Genomic DNA, 16,642 nt, shown 5'->3' with positions numbered 1-16,642 from the left:
TCTGCCGTGTACAAACTACTGGTCGCTACTGCCAAGCCACATTAACGTAGCAATATCTGTAACTAGGGACGCTAGCCCACCTATTTTGTCCCGCACTGCCCAGTCCGACTGACCCGACACCGTGAGCTAGCACATCAGGCAGGACAAGGACTCCTTTATGGGGCTTGATGACTGGTGTCGTAACAAATTATACGCTGTGTTTAAAGGTGTAAAAGACGCCTTCTACAGGGACTGCACCCGGAAAAAGGGAGCTCTAGTAGTGAGGTACGCGAGGTTTGTTATTCCTCAGTATTCACACGCTCTGGGGTGGAACACCTCCAGGGCATGCCCAAGGTACCCTGGGCGCATGCGCGGCGGCCGCGCATGCGCCTAGGGTACGCAGCTGTGTGTTCGCGTCTGTCATGCCCAGTTGGGGCTCCAGATAGACAAAGTGCCGACGTTAAGGACGCAGCTCGCATACCCTCGATACGCTCCTCCTTGCTGAAGCCTCGCAACTGGACTGGCGGAGTCGGCTAGCCATTGAGTCGCGGGCAGTTCGGTCACACCTCGGTTCCAGGCTGTGCTGGTTCCCTGAGCAGCTTGACTTTTGAGCTTCTCGACTTCCTTAGATCGGCTGGTGTGTAGTACCGGACTGTCTGTCCCAGTAGCCAGTCAGAAGCCACGCGCGCCGAGGACGGTGTCGCGATTCGGCGAAACCAGACGGTCGGCACGGAGTGCCGTGTTGTGCTGCCTTGCGAGGTTACCAAGGAGCTTTACTGGGGCATCTCATCCTTTTCTTCGTAACGGTTCGTGCGGGAGGAAATATTTTGCCGATGTCGTCGGCCATTGCTACTGCCGAGCTCCTTGCTGCTTTCGTAGAAGCAGCGTTTCACCAGCTACTTTGCGTCCGGGGTGTATATCCACCCCAGCTGTTTCACCGTAGGCGCCGGTTTGGGCAGCTAGTATGGCAGAGTCACTCGAAGTCGCTTGCGGGTTACTTACGCGAGGTATGCTTGTCTATTATAGAGCCTCTCCAGCATGGTATACTTCGTTGCGTGGCGCTTCTTATTTTTGGCGAAGCGGGGGAACTAGATGAGCGATTCGTTTTCCAGTTCAGGGGGTCAGTGTCGTCGCGGCGGCAGCTGTTTCCACGACGCAGGCCAAAAGCAGGACACACAACAGCAGCTGAAGCAGGTGATTTTTCTGCAAAGATTCCCCAGCGAGAACGATTCCGAAACACACTGCCCTGGGCCTTCGGCGTGTCTCATCTCGTCAGCAAGTTCCCAGACATCCTGGCTCGACTGGAAATAGTCGGTTGTTGGTTAGATGGACTTAGAGAAGTGGACAAGGACTACAATTCAGTTGGGGAGGACCCAAGACAAAAGGCGGCAGAAGAAGGTTTTTCCAGACCTCCCTCTCACAGAAAGAAGGACTCGACCGCGCGCCGAGGTAAGGGAAGCTGCCGGGTATCGGCAGTTCCTCAGCTGCACGCAGGACGCCTCGCCAGGTTTGTGGATAGTTTCCCTGGACCCGCCTTTTGAAGTGAACTTTTGAGGGGCGATGGGGGAGGTCCTTGGGGGCGAGGCACTTGGTAATCAGCTTTCGGCTGCAAGGTGGTAGAGCGTTGTTGGCCGTTGTAGACAGTTGATTGAAAACCACATTGCCTTTGACCCCCCCGTACAACTTTTCAGGCGAACTCGTGGTGACCGAAGATCATGGTGGTCTCTCTAAAGGCTACACGAGCGAGTGGAAGGGCTTTTACAAAATAACCCAGGCACGCCTTGATTTGTTTGCTGTCGTTCCCGCTGCACCAGTGGTATGAGGAGGGTCAGGTGTTAGAGTGTCTTCCGTTCCCTGGAAGCTGAAAGAAAGCGAGACGCGAACAGAGCCGCCGGCGAAGGCGGATTTCGTTTGGAAGGAGGTATATCTTCCGTGTCTGCGCTGTGTATAACTGACGGACTGAAACTCACGCACCTTAACCCTGAAGAGCAAGCAGACTGGTACGGAACTACGCACGTGTGTTTTCTTCGTCTTCCAGGGCGCAGCTTCAAGGTCATCATAGAAGTGGATAATGCCTCAGTCAACCGGCTGGAAAGCTCTTCTCTTAAAGGAGCAGCAGCCACCGCAGCTTTGAACGAGGTAGGCAGTTTTCCTTCCCGGACGTTGGATCGTGACCTGCTAGTTTTGTTCTTCTAGTTTCGCGTATTGCCATGTCGGTATTCCTCCGGGATCTGCCTTCTCGGAGAAGCGAGCTTACCATTGGTGCTGTTGCCCGTGTCTCTTCACAAGCTACCGTACTTCGTGTGGTGGGAGGCCTTCCCTGTCGCCGTTCCTTTTCCGCTTACCTGCAGCCCATGATTTCAGGTGAAGGTAGATATCTGTGTCCATTCTTTTGTATTCTGCACTTCTTTGCCTTCTCTGGGAAGGCTCAGGAGGACGTGCTGCTGCCCGCACACATTGCCGTATCGGGTGCGCGTCTCTGAATTACCGATGACGCCTACCCGCACGGGGGACTGCGCGTTCATTGCCCGGCTGAGGGTCCGTCACAGGATGCCTTCTTTTGTACTCACTAGTGTTTTGCTTTTCGCCGCAGACGGGGAATATCTTCTTGGACTTCACCTGCAGTTCCCGCTCGTTTGGTCGTCTCAGGTGGCCGGTGCCGTGTCTTTCGGGGTACAGGGACTTTCATGTACAATCACAGAAGTGTGAGAGGATCTGTATCTGCTCGGGCACAACGGTTGTGGTGTGCACAGGGTTTGCATGCAGTTCAGCGACTCAGGTGCAGCTGGCTGCCGCTCACTGCTTCCTGGCTTTCTGGCCCTCTTGATGTCGATGTTCTCTCGTTTCGAGTCGCCAGCCTCGATCCTCCCAGAGTTCGCCCATCGTTTTCTGGGTCATCCTTCGACATTCAGCGCGTGGCCGCCTGTGCCTCGTCCGGCTCTTTCTCGCCAGCTCCCGCTGGACATTTTGGGACCGAGCGGGAGGCTCCGCGCTCGTCGTTTCTTTCCGTGTACGCCCAGGTTCCGAGTAGTTTGAAAAAAAAGTGACGAGAAAGAGTCCTACGGGTCCGTAGACAACGAAGTGTGCATACTGCACGAAATGAGGAGGGCGGCCCCTCCGCGAGCGAATTTGGGCTGGCGATTACGTAGTTCGCAGTTCTGCCCAGTTGTTGGTCCGGTTGTTTTTCGTGTACTGCTGCCCCTCGGGGCGAAAACCTGGCACGAAAAGCTCAACTGGCCATCACATATTAAGCTCCGCCAACGTGTTTTGTTAGTTTGTTACGAGCGACTTACATACTGCGCTAGGTCTTTTCCATTGGCGGCAGGAACTGTGAGAAGCGCCGGAACGGATGTCGGTACCAAACTCAAGCCTAGGGAGGCGCCGTGGCGCCTTACCCCTTGCCCGGGGGACTGAGGTATGCATTCACACGAAACAATGCAAACTAAGCGTTTCCCAAGAGGGGATGTTCCTGACACTCATCATACGACTGACATGCACATGTGTGCGCTTTTCAGTAGTATAGTTTTGAGTGCAACTATAGACCTCGAGACTGAATATAGGGATACATATATATATATATATATATATGCGCGGGGTAACGCGCCCAAACCCCATGTTCCACTGTGTACGTGAAAAATTGGAGCAGACATCCACCTTAGGATGACAAGTACACCGAGACTGGAGAAGACAAGCAGGAGTGAACACTGGAAGTACCTACCCCTGTAGCACTTTGAGGGCCATTTTTTCGAGGTCCTCCCCGTGTACAGCTGGGAGATGCCGGCTTCCGACTACAATGGGGCTGTCGTCGCCGGAAGCTCTACTTCGGGCCGACTCTTGGTGTACTTCCACTTTCCTTCGGTGCGCCGCTCTTCCTTCTCTCCCGATTTTTTCGCTCGTTCTCTTCCCCCGACTTTTGTCGCATACCACTTTTGAAACGGGGTGCTCATCATTTTCTGGAGAGTCTTTTTCTGCAAGCCCTTGCACATTCGGAACGGAGGAGGAACAGTGACCTTTCCAGCTGATCTCCCGTGCAAACCTTCTGGCTCCGAAAGCGTCTTTCTCATCTTGTGATGACAGTGAGAGTGAATCAGCTTGCTCCACCGAGTCTGAGACGATCTCCGCCCCTCCACGGTTACCGCGTTCTACCCCGACAGAAAAAACCACAAAAGAGCAACAAAAAGACAGTCTCCAAACCGAACCAATGTCTTCACATAAGTTTTGTGGCTCGTTGCTCTTGCAGCCCACAGTAGTCTGACCCTGCGTGCTGTACGTACAAGCGGAAGCATTACTGAGAGTGACGCCGACCTGACCGACTACGCATCTTGGTTATGCAAGCATGCAGCACCGCCAGCTGGTGGCATTGGTCTCGTGACCTCTACGGAAGCAGTAGGATGTTCTGCGTCAAAATATATTACGCCGGAGGATCCCCCCAAATATGTGAAAACGACAAAAGGAGGCGTAGCATTAAGCAACAATGAGAACTACTCACTCCCCCCACTTTTGTCAACAGCGGCTTGGCGTATGATTGCCCTGGGGATTGACAAAAAGAGAGATGGAACCGTTCACCCCATCGGCAACGGCCTTTCATACAGGAGGCTCAACTAGTCCGATTTGCACCAGGGATGATAGCTCCTCGTAAGTTGGCGGGCAGGACGTGCACGTGGATTACTGGTCAAATTGCAGGGACGAAGCCGTCCACATTTGTTTGTACACTTTCGATACAAGAGTCAACTGTTTTTTGTTGTCCCTACCCACGCGCGCACACAACGTCTTAAAGCGCCGTACCGCATGTGCGGCATTCGGAATGAGATCACCGACAGACTTGGGCTCACTACGCTGCAAACATCTCTCTTCTTTGACAAATAGCGTACCCAACGGTCACGCTTGTCCCGTTAAGTCTGTCATGCTCCATACACATAAGGAACACAGCCTCCTGTACTACACTGTGCAGATACAGCAGTTTCGCAATCTGCGTTTCAATGTAAGTCGCTAACCACGTGCATCCAGAAGATAACTGGACAACAAAGAACGAGTTGCAGCTCTTACACCCACATATATGCGAGACGTCCGTAGACCGAGCCTCCGCCGAGGTGTGTGCACACGTGAATCTCACCTGCCGCATCCGCTTTTCTGATTGCCCTTTCTCTTTGCCGCTTCAGCGCGTGCCGTTCATGGACGCGTTGTCGGTTCCGGTCCTGAGCAACACATGAGTGACACTTGGGACAAACAGGCATGCAGGTAGCCCGGGCGACATTCCAGCCGGGGGCTAAGTACAAGGTACAGTAAACACTCGCAGGTGCCGCAGATCGTCGTCGTTTCAATGTCTCTAAACCCTAAACCCTCTGATTCGAATTGTCGACACTTGTCGGCACCAACGAGAGACAAGTTACGGAAAAACTCTGTTCAGCACATCCAGCGCAGTCTACCGACACGCCGTCGCATGTCAGCTTCTGTCGAAGAGAATGTATGCTGCGAGCTTTTTTCCAAATGTATTCGAATCTATCAGACAACATGCAACCACGTTTTTCTGGCGACCAAACGCTGTTTACTGAAGATTTCCTCGCCGTGCGATTCCGGGCTTGTCAGTTGACGAGCGTGTCAGCCTCTCGGTCTGTATCTTGAGCGCGTTGTTCGCGCATTTCCGTGTGCTTTCGCTATCCCGTGTTACTTCGTCACCATTACCTTGTCCGCCTGCTGCGCAGCCTCAACCTTCTTTCGCACACGTTCCAAATAAGCCTGCCGCTTTCCTGGCTCTGCCGGCCGTAACTTGGCCTCGTCCTCCACCTCCTCTTTCTCGCCGCTTGCACCGCCAGCCAATATCATCTTCTCCAAGGAGACAGCACCCATGACGTGTGCACTGCTGGCCGCGCTTGCCTGATCTGACTCTTCCTGGGCGTCGCTGATTTCTTCTTTCTCATCTTCCTCTTCCTCAAAGAAAACATGCCCTTGATGGAGAGAAGCAGCCGCAAGGCCTTTCACCTTCGCGGTCCCGTCAGCGCGAAATCTGAGACGCTCACGTTGGTAAACTGAGGAGACAGAGAGGACACAGGAACGACCCTATGTCATACTCCCCAGGAATCTACGCATCAACGCTCTGCTTGGCTAAGAGCAAACGTACGAACACGCACTCTTTCTTCTTTGTGTGGAGGTCTTCTTCATCGTAGCTGTAAAACCTCGGTCTCCTCAGAATACAACGTAACCTCTCTTCTACCGAAAGAAGTACTCCGTTAAAGCTGTAGTGCTGCTTCACGAGGATCGTCACCGAAGGTGAAGAACACCGTCGTCTCTGCTAGTTTTTTACAGCCTTGTCTTTCACCACCGTCGTCGCTTGAGCATTTTGCGCGACAAGAACGGCTCCGGCCCAAAAATCATCTAATACGTGTTCTGGATGATAAAGGTCTACAGAAGGTTTGGCACGGGCGTCCCCTTTGCGAAAATCGCCAGGAGATACAGCCCCTCGTGAGCTCATGACCGTCGACAAGGAGGAATACCGACGAGATTAAACGCCGCATAGTGCCCTTGAAGCGCACGCATGAATCCTCCGAAAATATTCTGCTACGTTGCCCGTCATTCTAGAATAACGCCCCATCCCCCGTTGCCCCACCCGGGGCGAGACCAATCTAGAAGAATTCCTCCTATAAAGGAACAGCTAGGGCAAGAACAATCCGCCCTCACTGCCTGCTCTGGCTTCCATCCATATCTTCAAGGAACTCCACACAAGCATTCACTTTCTAGATGCCCCCTAAGGAGGACACGGTAGACCGACAGCACGAAGAGGAATTGTCCCAGACGAACTGAGACACCCAGTCGTGAGCGGGACCCCATCCAAGACCCCTTCTGTCATAGAAGCGCGTACGTACTCGGCTTCCTCAACAGCTGTTCGTGAAGGAGAATATTTCTCGTTTTGCTTCCTCCCTGGCCGTCTTCATTGTCTTGACCCCTCGAGCCTGCGTCTTTGAGCGAGAAGAAGTCGGCTTGGTCTCCGCCTCTGCTGCCGTCAGTTTCTTCCCTTTCACAACGTTCTTCCCGGTCTCCCTCGTCCGCACCCCTTGCAGAAACTTCGTCTTGATCTCGATGCGCGGAGTAGTCATGAGCCCTCACGTCAACCGACGTTACCTTCACGGAGAAGGACGACTTGGGACTCTCCCCGGAGTCCGCAGTCACGCCCCCGCCTCGCTGACCTAGGGTGGTGGCTTCAGCTTCACGTCGCTTAACCTCTTTCTCCGCCTTTTTCTGCCTGATTTTCTCCTTCGACACAGAAATAACAACGGGACCCGGTGACATGCAAAGAAGGGCCATTGCTGAGAGCAGAGTTCGACCACGTATCTACATGCAGAGTCGTGTTGCTGCACTACAGACAAAGCATGCGCTCTTAACAGCGCTCTTTCCAGGACTAATTGTATCCGAAGAGTATCTGCTTCCGTGTTTCTCGCGCAACTGCGGGAAATACACAAACCAAAAGCACATAACCGTGCGTGTTCGGTGACGCAAGCAGACCTTGGTACATCACAGCTGGAGAAAAATCTCCACGCTCCAGCAAATGGAAAGAAGTACACAGGTTTGCTGTTATCGCTCACAATTCTTCTGTATTAGTACTCCGCCGGAAAAAAAGACAGAAGACGAGATCCTATGACGCGAGGTAAAGAAAAATGTTCGCGACGTGCCCTGCAGCTCACTTGGCAAGCAACACCGGGCAGCGTCATCTTGGTTACAAAGAAACGTCCTCCACACTATGGACTGAGAGCGATACATAACCAACATATACACAGCCAGTCCTATCATCACATCTCATACGTGTACGCGACTCTAATAACCGATTCGCACCTACTTGACTCCTCAGGCTAGGCTGCACTGTAGGTGGTCTTGACTAGAGGCCGCTAATCAAATGAGCTGCTACAAAGCCGTCCTGCGCTTGGCCGAGTATCGCCTCGAAGGGTCATCATAGAAAAGCACAGATGCCCTTGTGCAAGAGGAGCAACTACGGGTGTCCACGTAAGTGAAATCATAAAGTTATCAGAGCGTATGTACAGCCGAGCGTTAGAGATATACACCAGACCACCAGCTTGACGGGCGGTCTTCCTTTTCTCCTCACCTTGAGCCTCTCAAGTTTCGTCAGATTCTTCTTTTGCTTCATCTCCGTGACTGCTACGGCTCCCCCGTGTACACAGACGTCCCGCACAGTTTCCCTCGTTATTGCGTCGTCCCGCTTCCTCATGACGGCGTTTCCCCTCTTCTCTCTCCCGTGGTGCATGACCTCCCCTCCCTCGGACTCCGTGTCGCCGAGAATCTTGACTGTGGGAGGAAGGGACAGGCCGTACCCGTTAGAGAGGAGTGTCAGAGACCGGACGTCCGTAGGGAGACAAAAGACGTCCTTGTCAGGCATCAACGCAATGCACCTCAAGTAACTTGCGAGTGCTCTCTGCGCCAGACCTTTCAATTCTGTCCTGCGCACACAGAGCGAAGTGAAGGAGGATCGACCGCTGAGGCAATAAAGAAAAACAACATCTGAATCGCGACAGGGCCAAGTCTGAGGGCGACGTGTGTGACAGCGCGTCCGCTGCTTGAAATGTCCCAACAGAAAAGATCAAGACGCGCCCAATCTTTACTCCCGGACTAGTACACGGACGGAGACCGAGCACTTTCAGAGGTACACAAAACGTCTATGCAAACGAGCAGCTAAGAACAGGACACGAAGACACATGACGCCCATACCCTGCTCTAAAAGGCCACTTGATGACGCCACCCGAGGGGACAAGGGAAACGACGGTTTGTGCCATGACGAAGGAAAAAAAATCCATGGCTCTCCAAATATCGACAAAAACCGTCTTGGCGCAGCTCGTCTGTTTGTCAAACATCCGCCTCCTCACCCTGCGAATGGTCCCCCGCGGACCATGGGCAGCGTGAAAAGTTTCTCTTTCAGTGATGCAGCAAAAATCCCGAAGAACTTCCTTCCGGCTTCACAACCTCCACCCCCGCTGTGCAGAAGGTGCTCGGACACAGGGTTAAACGAAGACTTTCGAGAGCCTGCAGGGCACTTGAGACAAACCCCGAGACCTTATTCTCGAAATGACTGCGCGAGCATGACACAGATCTGCTTCACTCCCTCTGTCGGGAGTTCCCTCAACACCATACACGCCCCGTCGCTTCGAAGAGCAAAGCTGCACCACTCCGGAAACGAGAAATGAATCATACGAACAGAAAACCCAAGCCCAGCAGTCCGACTAAGCTCGCCAGGAGCATGGAAGAGAATCGTTCGAAAACACACTCGTCTCATTTGTACACAAAAATGCAGGACAGCGCCCTGTACGGTATACTCGTCTACCCTTTGCGGGTTCCACGGCACAACAGTTACCTCTCAGCCAGAAGTGCTTGTAGCTTGTTCTCAATCTTCAGCGCGAAGCTGGGATTCAAAAACAGCTGCTCTAGTTCGATCTGATCGCGAGCACAGAAACAGCTCAAAAACTGACCCATGATTGCGTGCGACCGGCACCGGCGCTGAACAAACCGGAAACGAATTCTTCAAACAGGGAGACATATTTGTTCGCATATTCGAATGTGTCTGCCGGTCACGGCGGGAGTATGCAGACCAGGCTAGTACAGGCATGCTTGCACACAGTGTGTGTATAGAAATCTGTATACGCTTGTGGCTGTACCTAGCGGGAACCATCAATTCGTAAACCCTTTTCACCCACCGGGGGCTACACTGGAAGACTTCAGCGACGACATATGAGATAGCAGTCAAAGTAATTGGCGCGCCCCGCTCTAGCGAGCACACACGGACACAGACATTTATATCCCACGCTGCGAGACGGTTTGTAATGCTTATTGCTTAACAGATTTCCCGTCCAAAACACAGGTCTAGCTGAAGCCGTTGGATACAACAGCAGCATTGGAAGCCCTACCAGAAAAGACACTGGAGCGCGTTCTTGCTGCTCATAAATGCTCCAACCTACAAGAAGCGGTGTCCTTTCTGACACGCTACTGAACAGAAGGATAAGGCCCCATTAGGCGGGACACCATAAGCGAGCTGACAGGAAGGGTATCAGAGAAGGAACTTGCCTAACCTTCTTGTCCTTCAAGCGAGAGATGAAGGCTTGCTCCGAGGGAAGGAGCATCAACAACGCGCGTCCCTTCCGCTGCATGCGAGCGGTCCGACCCACGCGGTGTATGTACGTCTCCACACTGTCTGGACAGTCCATTTGAACAACAAAGTCAACACTTGTAGATTCGCCAGTCTGCTCAGCGCCCTGTCCCGGCCACCTTGTGTTCCCCGGCCTGTTTTCTTTCTCTCCTAGTTTTGTCTGCAGCCCTCCGGGGAAACTTGCATTCCCTGAGGGCTGCTGCCTGTCATGAGTTTGCTTCTTTTTCTTCTGGACGACCGCAATGGCGTGCGTAAAGTCGATGCCTCTCGAAGCTAAATCTGTACTGACCAAGCAGCAAGCCCCTGGTCGCCTGACGAAGGCTTCAAACACCTCGAGCCTCTTCTGCTGTCTCTGGCGCCCGTGTAAATACATCAGTCGTAATCCTGCACGCCGAAACCAGTAAGAGCTCCAATCAATACATACCTGTTTGCACACGGGCGGCACAAACCTGACAGGTAGGCATACAGTAGCCATTGGAATCCAGTACCATTATGCTGGTCTTCATGTACACACACGCACGTACGGGCGCAGGGCAATGCACCGAACTACTGGAGCTGTACTAAGTGTGGACGAATGGTCGAAGTCGTACACCGAGGTAATGGGATACGGTTGCTTCTCTCTCACCATATCCCGGTATGCCAGTGAACTGTCAAAAGGAAGCCGAGTGTTCCCCAGCTTCCCGACATCTGCCAAAGTGCCAAGACCAAACCAGAAACCAAACCAGCCAAGGCGAGGTCCAACACGGCTGAAAGCAAGTTGCTCCGCCTACTACTCCGCAGAAACTAACGCCGGACTAGATGTATGGAAAGTCCTCGCATTGCGTTCGCCCAACGCATGCGCCTCGTGCTACGTCGCTTTGCCGGCAGTAGTATAGCAAGAAGTTGAACTGGCACTTTCGACAGAGACGAATAACCCGAAGTCTAAGACGCCTGTAGGAGGAATATGTTATTCCCGTACCTCAGCCTTTCATGCCAGTCTCCCTCTATTACAGAAGAAGAACATCTGTCGAATGCGCCCCACGGGCCTAGCGTGGTACGTAAACAGTGACCCAGCACGCAAGCTTGACACAAGAATGCCTTTCCCTTACGCTGTAGCACCCCGTAGAAAAACAACCGAACACAAAACACCGAAAGCCCTTCTCACCGGGTTTGAGAATGCGAAAGGTTTCGTGCAAGAAACGCGCTTGCTTGCAGCTGGATACGAAAACCAAAATCTTTTTCGAGTTGTGTGCCCGTAGAAACGAGAAAAGAGCGCTCAGTTTATGCTGTGGCGGGACCACCATGAAGCTCTGCTTCAATGTCAAGGGAGTCGCAGGCATGCCCGTCGCCACGGAGATCGTCTCCGCGTCCTGGGAAGGACACCAAACAAAGGGCTGATGGCGCAACCACTGGAAAAAGGAGGCCCCGATATATCAGCTACGACGTGTTGTATCCGAGACGGGGGGCAGGGGTGCTGGACGTGTGTTGAGGGCTACATAGCCACGACAGCTCGAAAGTTGCGCACTTTTACAGATTCGGTCAGCGAGGTCGGGATACTCCACCTGAAATAGGACAAGGCTGCACATCTCACTGAGACGCCGCTGCCGACCCGCTGTTAACTAAACCCTTCGCTAAACGCGCCCAGGCAAAAAAGAAAAACGAATACGGCAAGACTCATGACTTTGTCCACCGCCTGACCTGGCGCCCGATATCGGGAACTGCAGGACCCACAAGGGATAAGCCTTCTGGCAACATCTGGAGAGGAGTTCACGTGAACACATGCACGTCGAAACACCAAAACACGTCTGCCTCTGTCGGAGTGGCTGACTGCTGGTCTCATCTACTGTTGTTTATTGTTTGCTCCGCAGCCCAAACTTCACCGCCGAGACACGCGCGTGACGCGTAGACGTACCGAAGTAACGAAGGCCCCCAGGCGTTTGACCGCACTCTTTAGTGTGGCGGAGAAAAGGAGGGTTGTCCTGTTGGAAGGAAGCCGCTGCACTATGAGCCGAGTTGTCTCCACGAACCCCATGTCCACAAGTCTATCAGCCTCATCCACCACTGCGAAACGCGGGTAGACACCCACAGTGGAATCCAAGTGCTTCGCGAGTACTCTTAAGTAAGTGCACACACTCCAGGATCGTGCAGTCAGTTGCCTACGAATGGGCACGACAAGCGACGAGAGGTTCTCGCCGTCCGCGGGTGAATGGACACACAGCATGACCACCGAGCAAGCAGCGCGCTAAACTCGACTACTCCCTGTAAGTCTAGGCACCTTCGGCTCTTTACCTTTGTCCAAGCTAGAAACCTCCTGGGGACCCCGACGGTTGCCTCTTCACTTCAGACGGCTACTGTACGCTATAATACGTGTTGGACTGCAGCCTTCGCCCTGGAAAAAAACCAGAGTTCTCAGACCCCCTTCAGTCATTTACAGAGCACTACCCGCCGGATGCACGCGGCACATGGCAGCGGTGTTGCAAAGAAAGAAAACCAGTTGTGCTTTAGGATCCGAGAGAAACTCGGAAAGAAGAGAACCCGTCGTCCCAACAGATCAGCTTACCAAGCACTTTTAGGCCTGAGGCTTCCCAGAGAGGGGACTCTTCCATGTGCTGTAATACCCGACCCGGTGTGCCGACGACAATATTCAAAAGATTCACACAGTTCGCCTCCGCGACAACGCTTTTGCCTCCGATCAGACATCCTGCGGAGAATTCATGATGCCTGCGAGACAAACACATGGGCAAGACGTCTATCGGAGTGTTTACTCCCCTGTCTTACTACGACAGATTTCTGTCCTTCTCAAAAGAAGGATCGGAAAGTTTTTGCCTGGGTACTTGAGAAGTAGAGAATGCGGTACGCTGCAGCGTGCACAAGCATCTGCGGTCAGAGATTTTTTGAACGCCATCTCCGTCATACCTTTCGAGTCACGACCACCGCACTAGCATCGGGGCGGCGCCAAACAGCATACATTACACAGGCGAATACATGGGCTAGTTTCATGAGACAAATATTTAGAAAGAGCAGCAAGGCCGTCTAAAAGAACCCCCGCTGCAGACCGACTTCACAGAAGAACAATAGGTCTGTTGGCAACTCCCACCGGTTAAGGCGAACGTTCTCGGACGACTGGTCAATGCAAATAAGTATCCCCAGATACAAATCTGTCGCTTCTGCCTTGCGTTTGGTGTCCCATTTACATGGGCACGCACAAGCACAAACGGGCAAGGCCATACTTGTACCCTCTCCTGTTTGCATTTGATTCACAGTGGTTACCGGCCAACGACTTTGAAGACATCAAAGATTTGCACGGCGAGTTCCCTCGTGGGCACCAGCACTAACGCGGAGAGACCGTCGACATTGCTCACGCGGTGTCTGTACAGACACTCCAAAACCTGCAAAAACAACACGACCCAGAGGACAAACGCGCTTGCGCGCAGCCATTATGTGTCTTATTTCCAGCCTCAGCTGATTCTCTTGAGATAGTCACCACGATGCGACAAGGGCTGACAAGGACGACCCGTCGTTTTGTCCATTATGCTGGAGTCAGGCAGAGTCAACACTAAAGAAATGTAGGACTTGAAGACGGCTCGAGTACAATGAACGGTCATTCCACCTTACGCGGGTGCAAGGAGCTACCCGTTGGCCGACTACCCGTGCAACCCCTAGCCAGAAGACGTGAGCGGTTAGCAGAGCCACAAGAAACACGTGCGGATGAAGAGAAAGAACATGGGTTCATTTCCTCGCTAGGCCATTATGCGCATGCGTCTTACATACAGGTGCGGTGTTCCTTAGCGCCTTGGTTAGTGAGCCTTCACATCATCTAGCGAGCCAAAAAGCACGCAAGAGAGAAGCTACAGCAAACTGAGATGTACGAAGCAAAGAATTACCCAATACGCACGCGTTATCTGCTTGCGAGCTTCAGATCGTGCCCCTCTTCATCCGTCCCGATCACAAATCACACGAACTACTGTAGTCCGCAGAGGCAAAGTAGACCATGTTCTCACAGGGGGGAACCCTGGGAACTTTCGTAGTCTTAGTCCCATACATTTCTTCTTCAGGTGGTTGAACGCCCTCACACACCTACTCACGCGAAGCGCTGCAGTTAGATAGTATCCGACACACAAGAGGGGCCTTTCGTCTAGATGATAACCCCCACATCGGTGAAGCTGCGATTACACCGAAAGCATGCTTGGCATGTGTAGAACCCAGCGAACTTGAAGCCCACTAATCATAAAGCAGGAGCGGAGATGCATACATACCCAATGCCTGCGAGTGAAATTCAGCAGCGGGCTTCAGGTCGGCGAACAGTCGCAAGGCAGTCATGAGTCCGATGAGCTGACTGTAGCACGGGTGTGGCTGACTACTGCATACATCGACGCTTCATCCGTGAAGGAATACACATTTGGCACTACGTGCTATGCGCAGGACCAAGTACAAGTTTACGTACACGCGTACGAAATTAATCCTTGAGTAATCTGCACGCGAGATCTCCCGAGACGATAGCAGAGGAGATTCCATAGCTCACCGGCACGACAAAACACAAGGTCTTTCCACTTCCAGTCTTCGCCTCCCCAAGAATGTCCGCCCCTCTGAGGGCGTGCGGAATAGCCCGAAACTGGACGGAGCTCAACCGATGAAACCCTGCCTCCTGTAAACCGCGTCTTGTGTATCCACTTAAAGGCAGATCGGAAAAGTAAAACTTGGATAAAACAGGTATCCCTGCTTGCTCTGTCCGCTGTGTTTCGTGCCCTCCATCCGCCGACGTGTATGCACTCCCGTCGCCTCCGACGCCGCCTTCGTTTCTCTGCTTTGGCATTTCCCATTCGGCGCCTGTGGCAGAGTTCGTTTTCGTTTGCGAACGGTGTCCCAGTGACTCTCTGCCTTCGCTGTTTTCCGAAGGATTGCCCTGTGCCGCGTTGAATGCAGTTGCACCTGAACGCGCAGAGACAATAGGAGGGGCCCAGCAGAGGCCTGGAAGAGGCATCTCGACACAGATGCGATCCTCCAGTTCACGAATTTCCTGCTGCTCTCGTTGCCTCAATTTGGCATTTGTCGAGACGGCACGTTTCCGAGCAAATTCAGTCCTTTTATTTCCCTTAGCAGACGCACAAACTCCGCCATCAAGCGCAAGTTTCTTTGGACACGTAGAGGGAAGATTGCTTGCGCCGTAGGCTCCTGAAATTGATGTCTTTTTCTTCGGCTGTCCCGGCGAGTGTCTGTTGACGGGCCGCCGCGGCGGACCGGGAGAAGTCGCCATTGCTCCAAAAGGCGGTGAGCAAGCAAGAAGAAAACCAGGAGGCAAAAACACTGGCAGGGTGACCAACTAAACAAATATGGGGACACCGAGAATAAACACCCGCTGCGGGCGGCGGAAGAGAAAGCAACAAAAAAGAGAGAGTACAAGCTGAGGAACCAGCCAAGAAAAAAGAAACCGTCTGAATTGCCGAATGTTGGAAGCAGAAGGCAACGGAGTAACCGTGCCGCACCTTGGGATGGGCGGGAGAGAGACAATAAAAAGGCCGAAGCCGAGGAGAACTGAGCTGCGTAGTAGCCGGCGGAGAAGTGACGAGGATAGAGGTGAAAACCACTGGAACGATAAGCAAAGAGATACAAGTAGGTGGCACCGGATGCGTCAGATGGTCCTACAGCCGAGAGGACTTCGAATCAAACCTGAGGGGACTGAGGGAGATGTTAGCGAGCAAGTATGCACAAGGAAAAAAAGGTTGAAAAAGGGGTGCACACGTGCCTCCACCGTTTCCTCGCTGTTGGCTCAGGACTGCTTCTACACCTCCGAAAAACCGGATATGTGTGTATCCTCCCGACAAGAAGCGGCTCGGAGAGGTATGAGGAATCAAAGCTTCGGGCCAGGGAAAGCAAGGGAGTAGCTAACCAGCAAAGCATCTGAGATTATGAGTGCTGCCGCAGATGGGGGACAGCACGCACAGCTCCGCATTCATGGGAGAGAGCCCCACAGAGGTCGGTCATGTCTGCGAATGTCGATACTGCGTTAAGAGTTTGCTTCCGTTCTAAATCTCTCGGAGCGAATTCAAACGGAAAAAGACGACTCCTTCGAACTTCTCCCAAAGGTCGGTTTCTTACACCCACGCGGAATTGTGGCGTAACACTCTGGACTGTTTTCCGTGTCGACTTGTCTCTCACCCGTCCGCCCCCGCTGTCTGCAATGCAAACGCTCTTGCATGCGTGATTGTGAGTTGGCTCTGAGGTGATGAACATGCACACCGGAGGCGACAGAGAGCATCGGCGCCTACTTGACCTGCGTATCGAGCGTCGACGCCACTCCGCACTGACAGAAGGTTTTTGTTTCTTGTTAATGAGGAGTCAGCCTTGATGGCTCAATAGCTCCTGCCTCCTGCCAGGATACATCTGCTATCCCGGGCAGCACCTGCGGCCACGTGGTACCGAGGTTAGGATGCTCCACATTGTCAGGGCTGTAACGCCTTCGCTGCGACTCCGCGCCACCGCCCTGTATGCCGTGCCGTGAGTGCCACACTGCCTACTGAGTGCCGTGTCGTGAGCCACCGCCGG

General features: G+C 53.1%; 2 protein-coding genes across 2 annotated transcripts; one reads left to right on the top strand and one right to left on the bottom strand.

Moving 5' to 3' along the window:
• Nucleotides 1-420: 420 nt before the first annotated feature.
• Nucleotides 421-3,310, top strand: CSUI_009742 (horma domain protein). Its single transcript, XM_068069851.1, has 3 exons — nt 421-1,428; nt 2,018-2,118; nt 2,733-3,310. Exons 1-3 carry the CDS (start codon nt 813-815, stop codon nt 3,024-3,026), a joined length of 1,011 nt encoding a protein of 336 aa, XP_067918174.1. The 5' UTR covers nt 421-812; the 3' UTR covers nt 3,027-3,310.
• A 278-nt stretch (nt 3,311-3,588) lies between these two features.
• Nucleotides 3,589-16,215, bottom strand: CSUI_009741 (dead deah box helicase domain-containing protein). The gene is made up of 13 exons (XM_068069850.1): nt 14,622-16,215; nt 13,370-13,488; nt 12,660-12,820; nt 12,012-12,160; nt 11,798-11,854; nt 11,265-11,469; nt 10,044-10,504; nt 9,332-9,411; nt 8,072-8,423; nt 6,840-7,305; nt 5,662-6,005; nt 5,093-5,174; nt 3,589-4,121 (listed from the first exon to the last, which is right to left on the bottom strand). The coding sequence occupies exons 1-13, from the start codon at nt 15,351-15,353 to the stop codon at nt 3,694-3,696; spliced, it is 3,636 nt and encodes a 1,211-aa protein (XP_067918173.1). The 5' UTR covers nt 15,354-16,215; the 3' UTR covers nt 3,589-3,693.
• Nucleotides 16,216-16,642: the final 427 nt, after the last annotated feature.

Source organism: Cystoisospora suis (genome assembly GCF_002600585.1).
Source record: "Cystoisospora suis strain Wien I chromosome Unknown contig_5961, whole genome shotgun sequence".
Classification (NCBI taxonomy): domain Eukaryota; phylum Apicomplexa; class Conoidasida; order Eucoccidiorida; family Sarcocystidae; genus Cystoisospora; species Cystoisospora suis.
This window is presented reverse-complemented; position numbering and strand designations above follow the sequence as displayed.